Source organism: Lepisma saccharinum, chromosome 2, assembly GCF_977018435.1.
Source record: "Lepisma saccharinum chromosome 2, izLepSacc3.1, whole genome shotgun sequence".
NCBI classification, from domain to species: Eukaryota; Metazoa; Arthropoda; class Insecta; order Zygentoma; family Lepismatidae; genus Lepisma; species Lepisma saccharinum.
This window is the reverse complement of record NC_139230.1, coordinates 69,113,020-69,132,181: the sequence shown is the minus strand read 5'-3', so window position 1 is coordinate 69,132,181 and position 19,162 is coordinate 69,113,020. Positions and strand designations below refer to the sequence as shown.

The 19,162-nt window shown below is 37.3% G+C and overlaps 1 protein-coding gene across 1 annotated transcript in view; it reads left to right on the top strand.

Moving 5' to 3' along the window:
- Window positions 1-11,754: 11,754 nt before the first annotated feature.
- LOC145984063 (uncharacterized) overlaps window positions 11,755-19,162 on the top strand; it is a 63,888-nt gene continuing 56,480 nt past the window's right edge. Inside the window, exon 1 of the mRNA XM_083117441.1 lies at window positions 11,755-12,350. Within this exon, the coding sequence (XP_082973567.1) occupies window positions 12,148-12,350 (203 nt within the window). The 5' untranslated portion in view covers window positions 11,755-12,147. The remainder of the gene's footprint in view (window positions 12,351-19,162) is intronic.

The window sequence follows — 19,162 nt, the reverse complement described above, 5'->3', positions numbered from 1 at the left end:
TGGTTCCCAATGCTGCTATTTTTTCACTCAAAGAAGCATCTTTGCTTACAAATCTACCAAATGCAGCCTCTTCTAATTTCTTGTCTGCCACATGTCTCTTGTCAAGATCAGTATGTGTGTTGTATGCTATGTCATGGTCTCTACAAGCAGCATCTAGGGGATTAACACCAGGATCACCTCTGTTTAATCTATGATCCAATTTTGTACCGGGACCACAATACTGATAGCCTGGAATATGCAGTTCAAATGGCAGCTTGTTTATAATATCATTAACAAGGCCCCGACCCTCAGAAACATTCCAGAATTTAGGTGGTAGAGTATTAATAATTTTTATGAGATATCCAATCCCCTTAGGGTCATTGACTATAAAATTAGACAATTTTGTGCTTATCATGTCCATAATTCCAACCTTTTCATTGTAAAAATTGTGGTTCCCAGCATTTTCCTCCCCAGCTATCACCAATAGCCTATCTACAAGTTTCCTGACATCATCAACCCACACAAATTCTTTAGGCAGAGTGTTGTATTGTTTGATTCCACTGCCAGTCTTGATCTGTGACCATATGGGCTTGATTAAATTATTGTATTTTGCCCCACTGCTCGACTTAACCCTTTTTTGTGTGGGATCATTGTTCTGGTATAGAGCATCTGATTTTATTAATATTTCTTTGTAATGTTCATAATCTTGATCTGTATAGCTGCCAGGCCTTTTCCTAGTCATCAGTTCCCACAACCCAGGTGTTCCAGGGTACTTAACAAAAGCACCTTTTTCTCCGAGACGAGATTCTGAATAAACAATCAGATCATCCCCCATAAATGTTACTCTGAAATTGCCAATTCTATGTATGATGCTCCCATCAAGCTCTGTGTCAGCATATAAGCCAAACACCTCATCTTTGTTGTCTTTAGGTGTGGTTAAATATTTTTGAGCAAGAAGACCCAATTCAATAGGATCCTGAGTAGCTTCAATTCTTCTAGGAGCAACAGGACTAGGTGTATGAATACTGGAAAGTGGGGTGAATGGATAATCTAATATGTTCCTAGCAGCTACTGGTACAAGCTCTGTGATCAAATCTTGATTTTGCTCTGTAACAGTTTTGATATTCTTACCTAAATTATTAATAGCATCAATTACAGGCTGTTCTGTTTGTTTGTGTTTTTCATAAATTCCCCGGTTCTCTGATTTCCATCCCTTAAATCTTTTTACAAGATAATCTCTTAACTTAAGATCATCAATGACTGGTCGTTTCATGGTTATTTATATATGTTTCAACGTCTAGAAAATCGTTGATTTTATTTCTGTATTTGCCACTATTGGGTGTTCTTGTCATATCAATTGTGACAAACCCATAACTGTCCTGGTTCCAGCACCTGCTGCAAAACTTGGAAAAATCATTGTAGCTCAAGTCCCCACCTACATATTCATCATGTATGTGTTTGAGGTTGGTATGATCTTGATGAAACACACATATAAAATTGCTGTTGTCTCGGATCAGCTGCTTCGGAATTTTAGAAAAAGTCTGTGCCAGGTAGAAGCAATCAATGTTTTTGTGTCGGCCCTGTGTAAAGAAATTTCTAACCTTGTTTTGATTATCCAGTATAATGTCATCAAACACAACAACAGAATTATCGAGACATTCGTAAAGTGGCTTAACATCTGGTTCAAAAGTGGCAATATCCAATCCATCATATAGCTTCATCAGCTGCTGATATTTTAATTGTTCCAAGCTCTTAGAGAAGACATACAAGTGCCTGTTTTTCCAGTCTAACCAGTTGGGTGCCAATAAAAAATTATCAACCATTAGTGTAGTTTTACCACAAGCAGATGGCCCAACAATAAGACACCTAATATTATCAGGCAGCAGCACTCCATTTATCTTATTCTGTTGTTCAGGTTCTGGCAGCCTTTTTATAACATCCCAGGTGCTCATATTATCACTTTGTCTGCCTCGATCCAGCTGTGTTCTGGGAGTCCTAGCCATTTGACAAGTAACTTGTTGCCTTTTCTGCGGATGATTTTTTCTATGAGATATGTGTCAGGCTGTTTAGTTTTGCTGAGCTCTTGTTCATAGAACCTGCCTTTGAGAATTTCTCCTCGGTGATCTTTTATTATATATGTGTTAAGGGTCCCGGGTTTAACTTGAACCACTGTAAATAATTCAGTACTCCAGTTTCTAGTAAAGCCTCTTTTGAATAAGTGCTTATATTTGCTTATTCTTACTTGATCACCTACCTTGTATTTGGCCTTTCTTGTTGTTGGCTGGTATCTAGGATAATAAACAGTCCTGATCAATTTTTGCTCATCAGATGAAGTTACTTCAGAGGGTTTCATGTTGATTGTGGAATGGACAGAGTTGTTATATTTATGTAGAAGTTCTGGTAGGATTGTAAGCCATTTATAATTACCTTGAAGTGTAAATTGTTTATACATAAGATTTTTTAAGGTTCTGTTGAATCTCTCTACAATTGAGGCTTTGAGATCACTGTAACTCGAGTAATGTTTTATTGCCTGGCTTTTAATAAATTGTTGAAACACTGAATTATAAAATTATTTGCCATTATCTGTTTGCAAATAGCGCGGGGATCTTCCCGAATGATTGATGATTGTCCTGAAGGCCTCTGTAACACATTTTCCAGTCTTGGATTTGAGTGGCACAGCCCAGGCAAATTTTGAAAATGTATCTATCACAGTGAGTAGATATTTGTAGCCCTTGTTGATTTTGTCTAAGTTTTTCAACTGTCCAGTTGCCATTTCAATCAAGTCGCTCTGCCATAAATCATCTATGCCCTTTGTGACTACTGGGAGTCTCTTATAATTATGTCTGGCCTGTCTGTGTAATTCATCAACAATAATTTGTCTAGACATAATATGTAAACAAGAATATTGCAACTATGGGGTGTTCAGCAGCTGAGACTGCAGAATTTTCTAAATATAATTTGTCTCCTATTTGTATTTTAAATTCCAGAGAGCCATCATCTTCAGTATAGGCTGTTTCTAATGTATTGGGGTCTGTAAAATCCTCCAACTCTACACTAGTAATTTTCGGTTTGTTCTCAGCATTTGTTATTGATAAGGTAGGGTAGTGGTGTGCCTGTGGCTGATGCCAATATTTGATCTTGATTGGTCTCAATGTGCCCCCAACAAAAAACTGGTAATAAAATTGTGCAGGGGACAGCATATATATTTTGCCACCTGGTGTAAATGGAGAATCATATTCTTTGTTGGGGATGCTGTACAATTCAAGAATTACTGTATGTTTTGGATTCTCGATTATGCCTGTTATTTCTTTTTCTGCTGTAAGCAATCTGCTTGTTAGAGATTCAAGATGCTCATTGATGGTCCTAACAACATCATCATGGCCTGGCTTGATTTTTATGTCCACAATAAGTTTCTTGTATTGTTGCACAATCTCTTGAAGCTGGGTGGCAAAAGCAGACAGAGCATTTGCTTGATTGGATTCCATGGTCCCTAGCTGCTGCTTGATATTAGCTACAATTTGTTGCAAATTTTCAACAACTGCCAATTTAGAATTTTGAGCAGTAAGATCATGGACTTGCCTTCTGATATCATCAAACAGGGCATGCAGTTCATTAATATGTTGATTTGTTGGTAGAGTGGCCACTGTCTGAGTGAGATGTTTGATCTCTGCCTGGATATTCTTGATATCTTCTGATTTCAATATCCTATTCACTGCCCTCTTTATATTTTTAAGTTCCTGTGATGTGGGAAGATTTGATACTGTATTTTGCAAAAATTCAAGCGCCAATTTCACATTGTTTAATTCAGAAGCATCAGCCACATTTTGCATAGCATTTTGGAGCAGGGCTATATCTGCCTGAGTGGGTGTTGATCGTTGTAAAATTTCAAGCTTTGTTTGGATATCATCGATCAAGTGATGAAAATGAGATAGTTCAGATTCAGTGTTGAGGTTTTCAAGCTTTGTGATTTGTTGCTGGACACTGACAAGAGTATCTACAATACCGGGCAGGCGAGTTTCTTGTACATTTGCCAAATCACTTTGCACTGCTGCTATTGTACCTTCAAGATGGGTTATGGTACTTTGAATTTTTCCAAAATCTTCATATGTTTCAAGTTGCAGCTTAATGTTGGCAACACTCCGAGTTATTGCATTCAAAGCATCAGAAGATGGCAAGTTGTTCATAAAATTTTCAAGTGTCTCAATTTTTTCTTTAACCTCGGCTATGGCATTGTGCAGAGGATCCAGGTTAGGTATCTGCAGTGACTGAATCTGTTCTTTTAGAGTGGAAATCACTAGATCAAAATCTTCTTGTGATTTTATGCTTTTGACAATTGTTTGGAGCTGTGCCTGGACATTATTAATCTGTTCTTCTAATTGTTGTTTCAATTGCTCGGAGTTGGTGGCCTGGGTCTTAAATTTGGCTTGAAGAGCTGCTACAGCTTCTTCTAAACTTTGAAAATTATCTAATGTGGCCAGGTCAGTATATTTCTGAAGCAGCACTTTGAGTTCAGAATCAATTTTAAGAAGAGGGTCCATGCATTGTGATTGTAAATTTGTAATTTCTAGTTGAAGACTGGCATTGAGTGTGGTTTGTAAAGCTTGTAAATCACTTCTTAATTTCTTGACTCTGACATCAAGCATCAGAATCTCATCACTGTGATCTTCATGCCTTGTATGGCCAAATATATCATTAGGCATTTTCTTTTACTGGTTATTTATTATAGAGTATCTGATTCTTAATTCTATAAAAAAGGGTATAAGCTTGTCATATGATCCCGGGACCTCAATATATAAGCAGTCACCAGCAGAAACAGTATATACAGTGCCAGAAATCATGTTTGAGTGCTTAATTCTATAAATATTTCTCCCTACTGAAATCTTGACATTGCCCTCAGGGGTTGTAATAAATTGCAATTGCCCACCTACAGGTAATTGGTAATGATTTAAATTATTGTTAAATATGTACAATGTTTTGCCTGTTTCATCATTATTATCTGTAAGTATGCTGTTCAGATGAATAATTAACAAGCCACTCAGTTTAGATATCATATCAGAAGAGGCTTGTGGTGTTGGCAGGTCCATAATAGCCTGTTTTTTGAACCCAAATAAGTTCATAGGCATGTTTATTTATTTCAAATCATGCTCTGGAATTGGGCATTGTTTCCCACTTTTCAAATCACGATGCCCCCAAGGTAGAGTATGTATGCCACATGATAAAATGCATCTCTTATCATCATGTGGGTCCAGAGCCACTTTTCTTACAATATTGCTAGTCAGCAAGTGATTCTCACTCTGAATTCTATTTTCTGATGTTCTGATTGAACTCTGTGATTTGATGCAATTTTTATAATCTTCAAATACAAGCTCTTTTTCAACAGTAACTCTGCCAATTCCCTTGGCTTTTTTGACAACCGCACTACATGTTTTAAAACTGTACATCTTGGCACTTAACCCAGCAAATTCCACAATAACATCACCAAGTGTCTCATCTTTTAACTTGCCAGGCACCTTTTTGTTGTGGGGTTGAATTCTTGTATGTTCACTGGTATCAAAGTATTGAAACAATTCAGGCTGTGACATATCTTGATAAACATCTTCTGTTTGAATATCAAGAATAAAACTATCCGTGTCCATGTACAATAATTTTATACGATCACCATAAAAAGGTTTCAGCACATCATAATATAATATTAACATATGTAATTTGGACAATTCCAATATCACAGCCCCTACATAAATAGGTTTATCAAACTTGATCTTTGTTTTCATCATGTTGAAAAGTGCCATGTGCTCATCATAAATTCTTCTATAATTGAAGTTGGGCTTTGCAACCAATTTTTTGCTCCGGCTGGGGTCAGTAATTATTTTAACATCGGTATGTTTTCTGACATTTTCAATAGTTTTGCCATACACTGAATTCACCATCAATTTAAACAAGCTCTTATCAAATTGGCTCTTTGCAGATGTTCGAAGCTCCGTGTTTGTATCAATGTATGGTTTCAACCATCTTGAGTGCCTGAACCTCAAGACTTTGCCAACTTTGGTTACTTGAACACCATGTTTCATCAGGAACTGGAGGTTTTTATAATATATGACATAACCCTGTTTTGGCTCCAGAGTCATCATGAGCTTCTTCTGTTTAGAGCCAGGTGAGCACTGAACCTCGGGAATTGGGGGCAGATCAGAAAATTTGTTGTGCGAATGATCTGGAAATATCAGTTCAGTCTCTAAGAAGAGGCCATATTCACTGTCATCAAAATCCTGAAGATCTTCAATATTGAAATCTTCAACCCATTCAAGCCCTGCATATGGCAGTTTATCCATCATAGCATAACCATAGAGGTTGTTTGCATCTACATACAGTATATAATTTGATGGCCGTGCTGGATCATAATCAGGCATATGCTTGTTATTTGCTCTGGCATATCTCTGGGAACATTGCACCATCCCTCCTCTTATACATTCCTCCATAAACAGATACTTATCTTGATCGTGGATCAGATCCAATTGCATTTTGGTGTTCAAAAACGTTGCGGCCCATGCTAGGCCCGGGGCACTGTAAAAATACACTGGGTCCAGTCCATAATTTTGCATCGAAGATTTTCTGAATGCCTGCAATATATCAGCTAAGAGGGTCACATCAAGTTTCAAATATGCCATGTGATAATCACGAAATGTCTTGCATTTTAAACTCTTCCACATCAATTTGGCATGGTGATAATCTTCATCACTGATTCCAGATCCTCTGATTTTGCTGTAAAATGCTTCTTGTGGTGGCAGGGAACACTCATCAAATTTAGAAAAATCTGTAACATAGTCATATGGATATACACCCTTCCGCCTAATTAATTTCAGGTCCTGATTTGGAAACGAGGCACGTGTGATTTTCAAGTCATCATCAGGTAATTGAGTGGCCAGTGTAGCCAGGCTAGCAGGTAAAAATCTGTAAGAATCAAGAAATCTTATGTGAATAGGAACACCATCAACTTTAATTATCTTGCTAATAGATATATATTTCTCATCATTTTCAGCTAAAATATTTAAATTCTGCTTCTCAAACCCCTCGTACCTGATCAGATGATGGAAATCATAATTGGATGCTCCATGGCAAAATATGGGGATAAATCTTGGTCTCTTGATCTTAATATTACAGCTATTACACAGGGCCTGTTTATATCGACCATCTGTATGAGAATGGTGTTTCACCTTGATATTTGTATCTGAAAATTCACAATCACATACCGGGCATTTTTCTGCTTTGTTGAAATCTTCAATCTGTTCCTCTGTTAAAGGCAACATGGGTTTTGATTTTAATAAGATGTTAGATGCTATGTCACGGCACACATTTTCTATTCTATGTGCAAATTCTTTAATAGCATTTGGTCCCATGTATAAGCACGGCTCACTAGCTACACCATCCCGTATAACTGTATAACAAAAGCTGGAAGGTTCATGTTGCTGGTACGGTGTAATTGATGATTCTTCTGGATCTGGGCTACAGAATGCAATAGGTTTGAGGTTCGATTCGAAATCACAGACAATATATGCTGGGTGTTCCAACAAGGCTTCATACTTTTTGAATTTGCAATTTTCACTTGGATTAGGCATCACCATATGAACAGGTTTATGGTTGCCACAGTATTTCAGATGCTCAATTAACTTGTTTTTAGCAATTTCTGCACTCTCTTCCCGAACCCCCTTCACCATTTTTTGACCATCAAATACAGTTAAGCATCTTCTGCACAACTTGAATATTTTTTTATATTTGTCTAGTTGTGTTCTCACCAAAGCTTCAAGATTATGTATCAGAGTGTAATGGTATGTATCATCCCCTTCAATCAAGAGCAGATCAATCGGAACAGCAGAATCATCATCAAATGTACTGATTCTGAGAGGTGCTATCAAGCAATTGCCAGTGGAACAAATAAATACATTAATAGATAATTGTTTGCCATTGATTTCCCGGGCCTTTTTTTCAAATTTATCAATATTCTGAACAGACATTGGATATTCTAAACCCTCCATTGCATCGTCAAAAAGATGTTCATGTTGTTTGTAATAAGTTATTCTCTCAGGATTTCTTGAAACTGGATACAAAGCAGCTAATATACACCACAAAAAGCATTTCTGGTCGGTATTTTCAATATTGACCACGGCTCTTCTGTTTTTGATATTTGCAGGTAATGGCACATATGTAGATCCTTGTAATGGGCTGAATTCAGAAATATTAACATATAACTTGTGCGGAGAGCCACATAGGCTCCATCCAGACTCTTTTGCTGCAAATTCAGAGTGTTTGATATTTAATTGATCTATCAAATTGCCTATTATTTTGTCTGAATTTGCATTTGAGTATACAGGTACAGTTTCTGTTATGTGGGGCTGTGTAAATTTTGTGTCATTTGGCTTCTTATATTGTACAAACAATTTGAGGGATAGCTTATAAGAGCCATTTTGTGCATTAAGAATTGCCTGCAGATCAGAATTTATACTGTTCAAGAAATTCTCAATGCCACATCTTGGCTCTGATACAAACCGGTGATCCCTTAATTGGCCGTTAAAACTGCTACGGATAGGTTCATAGCGTGGCTGCTTTGCTGCTCTGGCATTAAGAGGTACTTCGTGCCTTCTTTTCAGACCAGATGTAGATGGTTGTGCAGAGCAAGTATCTTTATGTTTATATGTGAAATATTCCATGTTGTATTTTCTATTGCATTTGGGGCAAATTTTTGTAGGAGTTCTGTATTTGTCCGGGTTACAAATCTTTTGATGCTTGGCCCAATTGGGGCTGGATATATTCTTATTGCACTGATTACAATATTTTTGATTCGGCATTTTTTGCTGTTGTTTATTATATACAATTTCTTGGGTTTCAATTCAAAACTTTATACTGAATAAAAAATATCAGTTGGGTTCAGCTGTGTGATTTGTTTGTGTGTGTATGTGTGTATGTGTGTATACACTTAATATTTTTGGCTTTGGTATTTATATACAATTTCTTGGGATTCAAATCAAAAACTCTATGCTGGATCAGTTGGGTTCAGCACTGTGCTTTGTATGTATGTACGTATATATGTGTGTATACACTTAATATTTTTGCTGTTGTTTATTATATACAATTTCCTGGGATTCAAATCAAAAACTCTATGCTGGATCAGTTGGGTTCAGCACTGTGCTTTGTATGTGTATGTATATATGACATTACTTGGGTTATTCCGCCAAATTATATGCTTCAAGTCTCCAATCCAGCAATGGTGAAGAATCTGCCCTGTGCCCTGGCTTTTATAGTTTTACAGAGCCAATAGAAACACTGTGGGGTGCATTCAGAAACATGAGCTATTCTCTAACATTTTTGCCGAAGTACTTTCTTCTGAATGCACCTCCCGTTTTTCTGCTGAGCGTACATGCAATCCGTGCCGCAGCGCCTCCACGCTTAGGGGAGCGGAATTGTCTGGAACTAATCGATGCAATCCATACCGCAGCGCCATTGCCTCCCGGCGCTGCGGTGGACAACTCTGGAACTAATCGATCAGAATAAAACTGCCGGAGCTCGCTCTAATAAGACTCAATGCGGGCAAATAGAACTGTGCACCGTGCGGAAAGTATCGATCCCACCGCTTTGGGGCCGTCATGCGCACATATTGTTCAAGTATTGATCTTATACTTTCTCGGGGCTTGATTTTATATATGAACAGATTACAACAAAGAAACTGAATGTAACAAATACAAAATATCCCAGTTTCTATTCAATCCTTTTATCTGAATTGAAGAAACCAACAATTCACATATCCCCATACCGCCGTATGCTTGTCCTATTATTTTACTAATAGGCAATGTTCTTGAAGAGTCCTAATAGGCAATGTTCTCAAAGAGGCCTAATAGAACAAGATACGGCGGTATGAGAAAATATGTGAATTAAAGATATTTTAGTAATATACGACGTCTAAGAAAGGAATATTCAGCTCCAAAGTACTTTGTTTATTGCTTGCTACCATTTCCCTATTACTGGCAAAAGAAGTTAAAAATATTGACATAATGAAAAAAATTGACTTGTTCCCAAGTATTCACCGAGTTCAGGCATTTGCACATAGATGGGTCTGTTGTCACGGAGCAATTCTAGAAGAATTACATTGTTTTAATATTAGATATGCAAATTGAAGCTGGTTTCCAATTGAACTTAAACCAGAAGTAAATATGTGTGTGTGTATGTGTGTGTGTGTGTGTGTGTGTGTGTGTGTGTGTGTGTGTGTGTGTATGTGTATATGTATGTAGGTGTATGCATGTGTATGTATGTGGATAGCCTAGTTTTAAGTATGGCCACAAGAGGGGCATATTTTTAACAAATTTATGGATAACAATCTCACAGAAGTAGCTTTTATAAGTGTAGCCTCATCAATCTGAGGGGGTCATACTTTCTCATGGAATCCATGAGGGCTTTTTCATAAAAATCTTGGATTATACGGGGGTTTCACACTTGAGCAAAAAGCTCATATGCTCATGTTAAGATAGTTTTAAGTATAGCAAATCTGCTTGAGGGGGGGTTCATACTTTCTCGAGTTTATAGTACCACAAATACAACTACTGATGAGGATTGATAGGCACTAAAAACTCGCAAAATAAGCAGGCAAATAAGAACAAAATACAAAATAGGGATCAATTGGGATCAATGCGAATCCCAGTTTCGATTCCTGGCCTGGGAATGTATGTTTGAGAGTGTTTATTCATCAATTTAATCATATCACTCATGTCCATCTTCGCAAATTAGCAAAAAGTGGCACAGAACGCGAAGTAAAATAAATTAAACCAAATCAAAGTAAGTGCTGAACATTTTTCATTATTTTCATGGATTAGACACTGAAAAAGCTGTTATCTTCGTAAGAAGCACTTGTGACTAAAACAGTCACAAAAGAACACTATACATGTGAAACATGAATACCAATCAGGGCCTCTCCGATGGCGTAGTGGTACCGTCGTCGCCTTGTAATCAAGGGGTCCCGGGTTCGATACCCGGTGGAGGCACAAGTGGTTCGGATCCCACTTTAAACTGTAGGTCCAGTCCCGATTAGCCTTACTGTGCATAAAGTGGACTTAAAACACCAATTCAATCAATCAATCAATGAATACCAATCACTCAGGCACATAGTAGTTCTAGTAATTTACAATGCATTACAGAGAACAATGACGCGAGCAAGAAAATTTTTGGATCCAATTTTCTTGCAGGCTGTAATCAATATTGATTTAATAATGCGCAAATAATTTCACGGGACGCCAATGCATTCTTTCTTTTACAACTTTTGTGCCTCCTCGATGGTTTTTGATTGATTTGTTGTTTTAAGTCCACTTCATCCACAGTAAGGCTAATCGGGACTGGACCTACAGTTTTGAAAGGGGGATCGGAACCACTGTGCCATGTGCCTCCATCGGGTATCGAACCCGGGACCCTTGATTACAAGACGACGACGTTACCTCTACCCTCCTCCTCGATGGTGTAGTTTACTAACAAACCAATAGTTTTCTAAGTACGTTTTAACTTGCTTGCATTGCTTTCCTCTTCTTTTTTTATGGGAGGTTGACGACGCTGCCCATAATTTCAGTTAAGTTACAGTTACATGTTATTTACTTTGTTTTTTGCAAAACAAGAAATAGTATTGAATGGATCTACAATCACATGTCATTTCTAAAACGTCTCTATTGATTTGGTACCGGTACGGGTATTCCCTTTTGTAGCAGCAGAAGCAGCAAACAAGAAACAAGTAACAAACGTAAAGCGCAAAACGCGATTCGTTTGATCTTCATTTCCCGCAGCGGTGAGACCAAAAAAGTGATAGTTTTTAAGACGTTGAGTAGTTTTAGAATTGCACACAAAACTAGTAATTTTGATGGTAGAAATAACCGAATTAGAAAAACGTAACCGATTATTAAATTGCGAAACAATACTGATCATGCTGCAAAATCACACTTCCTCCGCGTGTTGCGGTTCCGACTTTTCTATTACGGTGCAAAAGTAAGAGTGGAGATTAATTCGTGCAAAATGATTGGGGGAATGATTATACATATCATGTTGAATATACACTGCAGAGTTCAGAAGTCATATGTTGCAGATGGATGAAGATATGCGAGTGCTTAATAAGTAAGCGCCACACACTGTGAACAGGTAACACTTGCAATGTCCATACTTCGAGTTGCGGTGTTAGGCGCTGGAGCTGCAGGATTAGCAGCTGCAAGACACTTGGCTGATAAAGAAAGCAGATTTTCTTGTGCCGTTTTCGAACAGACAAATGAAGTTGGAGGAACTTGGGTATATACAGAAAGAACAGGGCTTGATGACAATGGTTTGCCAATTCATTCCAGTATGTATCAACATTTGCGGTAAGTACATTTTTAGTGCAAGGCTATTCGTATAATGTATGATATTTTAAAAATCCAATGTGCTCTGGGCCGAGATAGCGCCTAGCACGTGAACAACCCTTATAACACAGGTTAGGGCCCAAGTTCCTTTTGATTTATTGCGATTTCATCATGCTACGAATGCAATTTTTACATGGTTCGATTTCGATTTATGTCTGTTAACACATACTGCGGAGTTTTAGCGATCACTTAATATTTTGTTCAATATATGCTATCGTGGTTAGGTTCCCTTAGCATTAAAATAAAGTCCCTAAATGCATTCTACTAAGGTTCCCACGCTTCTACGATATTTACTGTCGCTTGTCGGCGGAGAATGTCTTGTCCATGAGAAGTGCGTAAGGTAATTTTCAAGTTGTTTTTTTTCAACATAAATAACTTTTTTCGAGTCCAAACAGTGCTCATTACTTTAAGGAAGGTTCAAATTTCGTGTGACAATGATTTCCAAAATTCTACGATAATTAGTCTTTGTGCTAGAAGAAATCCTAAAACAATCTGAACCGTTACCGGTTAAGCAATCTGAAATCAATTTTCTAGTTTGTTCCGATTTAACCATGAACAAATTATATGGATGGACATGTTTTATAATATCGGAATTTGGTTCTCTTCAAACTAGGAATACCTTAATACTTTTCTCTTAATTGTAACTTGAGAAACCTACATGTCAGCTGTTCAATTGATTCATTGAATTGGTTTAGTTTACTTCAATTGTCTGCCACTTTTGGCTAATTATGAAGATGAGAATGAGTGATGATATGATGAAATTCACTCACAAAGAACACCCATGCCCAGACCTGGGTTCTTGGCATCATAGCATGCTCTGCCATGGAGATTGCCATCAGTCAGCTGGGTGAGAAAGAAATCAATTGTCTTTCCATTATACAATAAATAACTTTCCTTTTCAAGAGAGACATGTCCAGTGTACCAGCTTATAAAAAATTAATAACATTTCCTGAAGGTTTCATTAAGGTTTTGTATTTGCATAGTCCTATAATTTGACTGATATGATTTTTTCAGCCATGTGCCCCTAAGTGTGGTTTTGAGAAGCAATGTACACAAGGTAGAAAAGCAATGTAAACTAACCCAAATTTAACCATTTCAAATTAGAATTCAATACAGTACTCTTGCAGACCAACTTAGTAACCACAACAGGAATTTAAAGTTATTTTGGTACCAGTGCAATCTCCGCCGAACACCTCTCACTCATTTATTTCATAATTTTTAACATTCGTACTTACCTATTCTGCATTGCGAAAGATTCTTTAAGGTGGCATTTTGCTTTCTGACGAAAATAATTTCAATTTTTCACATTAACAGTAATTATTGTTCTTTGTTTTTTCGCTTCCGTAACACACAATATGGTGGGTACAGCTTGAGTTGCGTCGTGCATCATGTGGGTATGCAGTGTTTCCAACCTTCGTAACTGATAAATACCTGAATAGCCCAACGAACCATTTCCGGCAAGGTTAGGTTAGGCAAGCATAGTTAAAATTTTGTTGGTAAAACAATGCGATACAGTTTTGAAAAAAAAATCACCTTCACTTCTTGCAAAACAATGGTGTGGTTGGAAACACTGACAGGGGCTTATGTCATGAAACATATGGAGCTTCCAGCTCACGTAGACGAATCAACGGTCATTGTGCGTTGGAGAGATATTTTTCTTCAAAAGTACATGAATTCCCGGTCGAATAGATTCCACGATGGAAGAAAATACCCCCACGAACCTTCAGAATGCACCAGAAACTCATTTCTGTAAGTAGTTTCTTCTGTAAAAATGAAGAAATCCGTTTAGTGGAGATTGCGCTGTTACCTGTAATTTACTTCACAAAATTATAAACCATACAGGCCTATTTTTTCCTTCAAGATATGTGGAATTTGGAGATAACATGCAAAGAACATCTCAGTTTTGCAACAAGCTGTAGTAAGTTCAGGGCCACCTTATTTGTATGAGTAAGATAAGCTTATCTGTCATCGTAACAGTCCAATGTTCCACCAAAATGCAAGCTTTTTGTGTGTGCTAAATGACTGTTAGGGATTTACAAATACGAGAAATATTATTTAAGCTGGAAGAGTGAATCTTAACTTTTCTGGTTAATAATATTGATACAGTGGAAATTTACACAATAGTTGTCTTTTGTTGGGTAATTTACAATATGGATTGTATGTAGTTTCCACACAAGTGAATAAACTCTAATTTATGGTCATCATTCTGAAAATAAAGTAAGGTTCCTTTTATATTGACAATACCCATCATACCCCTTCAAAAATTACGTCGAATTTTTTTTAATAGACAGATTTCAATGTTTTACATAATGTAAAAGTGGTTTCCTTATTAGGAAAACACGAATAATGGTGGTGATATTTGATACCAAAATATGGCCCACGTAAGCTAAAACCTGCAATTTCGGAGCACTTTCTCCCCTTTTTGTTAGTAACAACTGTTTGTATGTACACTAAAATAGCGAAAGAACACACCGAAAATAACTATCAGTATCAAACCTAACAATCCTAACCTAACTACGTAAAATTATAGATACTGTTGTGGAAAGTCGTTTTGGGTGCTATATTCACTTGTGCGAAGCCTTCGGGCTGTTCTGCTACATGATAAAGTAACATGTTAAGGTAACAGACTTACTTTATTTAACAATAACACATTTCCAAGAGCTAAAATAAACTGAAAATGTTCATAAAGAACAAAATCTTCATAAACCATGCAAGATATTTCACTTTCTCTAGGGGGTACAGAGGGTCAAGGGTACCCAATAGACAACAAAGAGAAACATTCCAAATGAAATCTTTCATATTTTTTTTACTGTTTGTTCAATTGTTCACTCACTCCTCAATATGAATGTATCCTCACCAGGAGCATTCCAACACATGCTTAAAAATACAAAATCAAACTGCCCTAGTTGTTTTAGAAAATCAAACCAAAATGTGTTTTGTTTAAATGGAAACTTTAATTTAGCAATACTAATACTAATTTTGCATCACATAGCTAATGCAGGAAGTAACAGTTTCTTAGATCAGACACACATGAAAATTGGATATTTTGTGTTTCGCATGGTTCGTACTTACCAATTGTGTATTGCAGAACATAGTTCAAGGTGCCATTATGCTTTTTACATGAAAACAAACTCAATTTTTCACATTCTGAGTGCTTTTTTTGGTAAATATGCGATATCGCCCGAACGGATTTCTTCAAATTTACAGGAGAAACTACTTACTGAAATCAGTTTCTGTAGCATTGTCGAAGTTCTTCGAGGTATTTTCTTTCGCGGAAACTGAAAACTTCACCATAGAATGCTGCAGAACAAGAAATAATCACTTTTTATGTGAGGAAGTTGAATTTTCTGTAAAACGACAACATTATGCCTTTGTTTCAATTATGTACCTGCAGATGGCACGAGCGTTGAAAGTCACGCGGTCTCGCCAGTGTTTCCAAACGTGCCTTTTTTTCAGATTTTTTTTTCCTTTTTTTAACTATGCTTACCTAACCTTGCTGGAAATGGTCCGTGGGGCTATCATGAATGGTTTTTGGGGCTATCATGAATGGTTTTTGGGGCTATCGTGAATGGTTTTTGGGGTTATCCGTCAATGGTTTGTGATGACATAATGAACAGAAAAGAATGTATTTTTCGGTTAAGAAGGTTGAAACACTGCATACCCACTCCAAATCGACAAAACACAAGCACGACGTGCGATGATGCATGACAAGTGCCCGCCATATTGTCTGTTACCCAAGTGGAACAAGGAAGACAAATAGTGACTTGTAATATGAAAAGTTGACACTATTTTATGGAAAAAGGCATAACTTAACCTTAAAGAATCTTCTGCGATACAGAATAGGTAAGTATCAATGCTAAAATTAACTAAATAAACGAGTGACAGGTGTTCAGGCGATATCGCATAATTACCCCCTTTTTTTTATTCCTTTCTTCGCTTCTGTAACACATTATCGTGGGCACATCTTGACTCACATTGTGGGTATGCAGTGTTTCAACGTTCTTCACCGAAAAATACCTACTATCGTGTTCGTCACTGGTGGAAATTATACATTATGCATGGGTAGCTGATGGATAGCCCAACGAACCATACACGGATAGTCCCACAAACCATTCACGGATAGCCCCATGATCCATTCAGGGATAGCCCCATGAACTATTCACGGATAGCCCCACGAACCATTCACGGATAGCCCCACGAACCATTCACGGATAGCCCCACGAACCATTTCCAATAAGGTTAGGTTAGGTTTGTTTACGTTAGGCAAGTATAGTAAATAAAAAGGGGGTTGAAACACTGACAGGGCTTACGTCATAAAACGTATGCAACATCCTGTTGTCGTAGGGCAGGCAAATGAAAGCAATGGCAATTTTGCGTCGGTGAGATATTTCTCTTGAGAAATACATGATTTCCCGGTCAAATATATTCCACGATGAAAAAAATACCTCGACGAATGTTGTAAACCTTGGAGAAACTCATTTCCGTAAGTAGTTTCTTGTGTAAAATTGAAGAAATGTGTCTCCGACATATGAAACTGTTACCAATGCAGGAAGATACTTGCTTTAAAAGGGCAGTAACAAAAGTACTTCTTGGTGAGCAGGGACAAAGCCTCAGTACATATGACTAGATTCAGCATGCTTGCATTGAAATCAAAACAAAATACATTGGCAGATTTGAACCAGTAACTAATAAGTTGCTGAATACTTGTATCTATCATAATAGTGTATTATTCAGGGCCGCCATTAGCAAATGCGAGGCCCCATGTGAACTATACTCATGAGGCCATAATATTATGAATATTAAAAATATGTACACCTTCAATGCCTCGTAAAATTCTACACTACATCAATGTAATTATCACCCCTTCCCCCACACACACCTTTCATGCCTTCCGATGGCATAGATGATTTTGTTACTTTGTAATCAAGGGTTCTAGGAAGGATACCAGTAATGGTTCAAATATAATTTTATAAACTATAGGTCCAATCCCAATTAGCCTATGTATATGAACTTAAAACTCAACTGAAACTCAATCACCCCCCTTCCGCAAGTGATTTTGCATGAACCACCAACAAAGCTTGGCAGCATGTAGAGGACATCACGACAAACAGTTTTTCTTAACCTTTTGCTATACATGAGGTCTTTGTTTTAGTGCCACCACCCCTCAAGAGACAATAATTTACCTGTGTGTATGTAGTCATCCAATACAGATACATTCTTGCCACTGACATTATGTTTCTGTCAGGTAACAGACTAAGGATGTTAGTAATCTATGGAAGCGAGATCATGCTAACAGAATAGCTGATAAGATCAAACCTCTGATTTTTATCATTTCGCTCAATTCATTCATTGTTGCTTATATTTTATACCCTTAGATTAGAAACTCGTTAAGTTTTTTGGAGATATTCATGTCCTGATGTGTAATCAAGGGGTCCCAGGTTCGATACCTGGTGGAGGCATGTGGTGGTTCGGATCCCACTTTAAACTGTAGGTCCAGTCACAATTAGCCTTACTGTGCATAATGTGGGCTTAAAATCACTAAATCAACAATCATGTTCTTATAGTGATTCTTTCCTATTAGTCCATTGCATACTAAAGATTTTGTCATTTTGCCGGCAGAAAGAAAATGCTAGTGACAACCTTGAATGCGATGTGTGGCTGTAAGCATACAGGAGGGTTTGTGGGTTTGTAGATATAATGAGACCTAAACAAACAAAATGTTATCAAGAAAAATCATTAACATTGAAGTCCTCTACATGCCTTGAAAGTTCGTCAGTAGTTCACAGCAAAAACTCAAATGTTCCATATGAAAGTATAATAGAAGAGCTCGAAAAATCCCGGTCGCCATGGCGACTGTGATCTTTTGCTGTAATATTTATGAAATTTTGATGATTCTAAGTTCAAATTGCAGTAGAGCCTAAGTTAGCAAATGATTTTTTTTCTTTTATCAACGTTCTGAACATTCCATACAGTCAGTAACAATTTCTTACCCTTTGTGCCCCCAACACCCCATTTCCTGCTTCCTCCAATAATTTAGTGATGTTTTGAATACCGTGATACTCAGCATCATATAGAGTGTGTTTCAAAAGTTGCACAACCCAAACTTTGGAAATGTATATCATGAAAACCGTAAGAGATATTGACACCGGGCTTTCTGCATTATAAAGCCTCATCCATTGAGATATTTTTCAATACTTAAAATTCAGTTCACTCCACACAAAAATTATATAAATTAATATCTGACTGAAAGCAGCATTCAAATTTTTCCAGAACTGAACTTCTGAGTAAGAAAAACATGTAAGAAATGATCGAAGGGTCATAATTAGACATTTGATGTCAGTCTGTCATTTGTGACAAATATTGGTCATGTGCAACATTTGATGAATTTTTGACTGGTGATTTTATGGGTTGAGTGAAAAGTGCCATTTTTGGGACATATCTCCATATATGGCAACACTAGCAGGTCGAAATATTGTCAACAGTCGCATGCAACATGTGTCTAAGTAGTGGCTATACATTTACGTGAAAAATCGTAAATCAAGATTTTGTGCCGAAAAAGTACTCTTGAGAGAATCCTAGCCTGCCCCTGGTTACATTGAATTCTCTTCGCTCACTTTTGCCTCTACTGTCCTCTACTGTGTGTGTTTTTTTTAAGGCGTATTCATTGGAGCAGTGCGTGTGCATTGCTGAAGAGTATTTTACTACTCATTCTTACACTCATGTGCAAGAGGTTTTCCAAAAAAATGCCCTGCTTCTTCTGTACCTCACAAAGC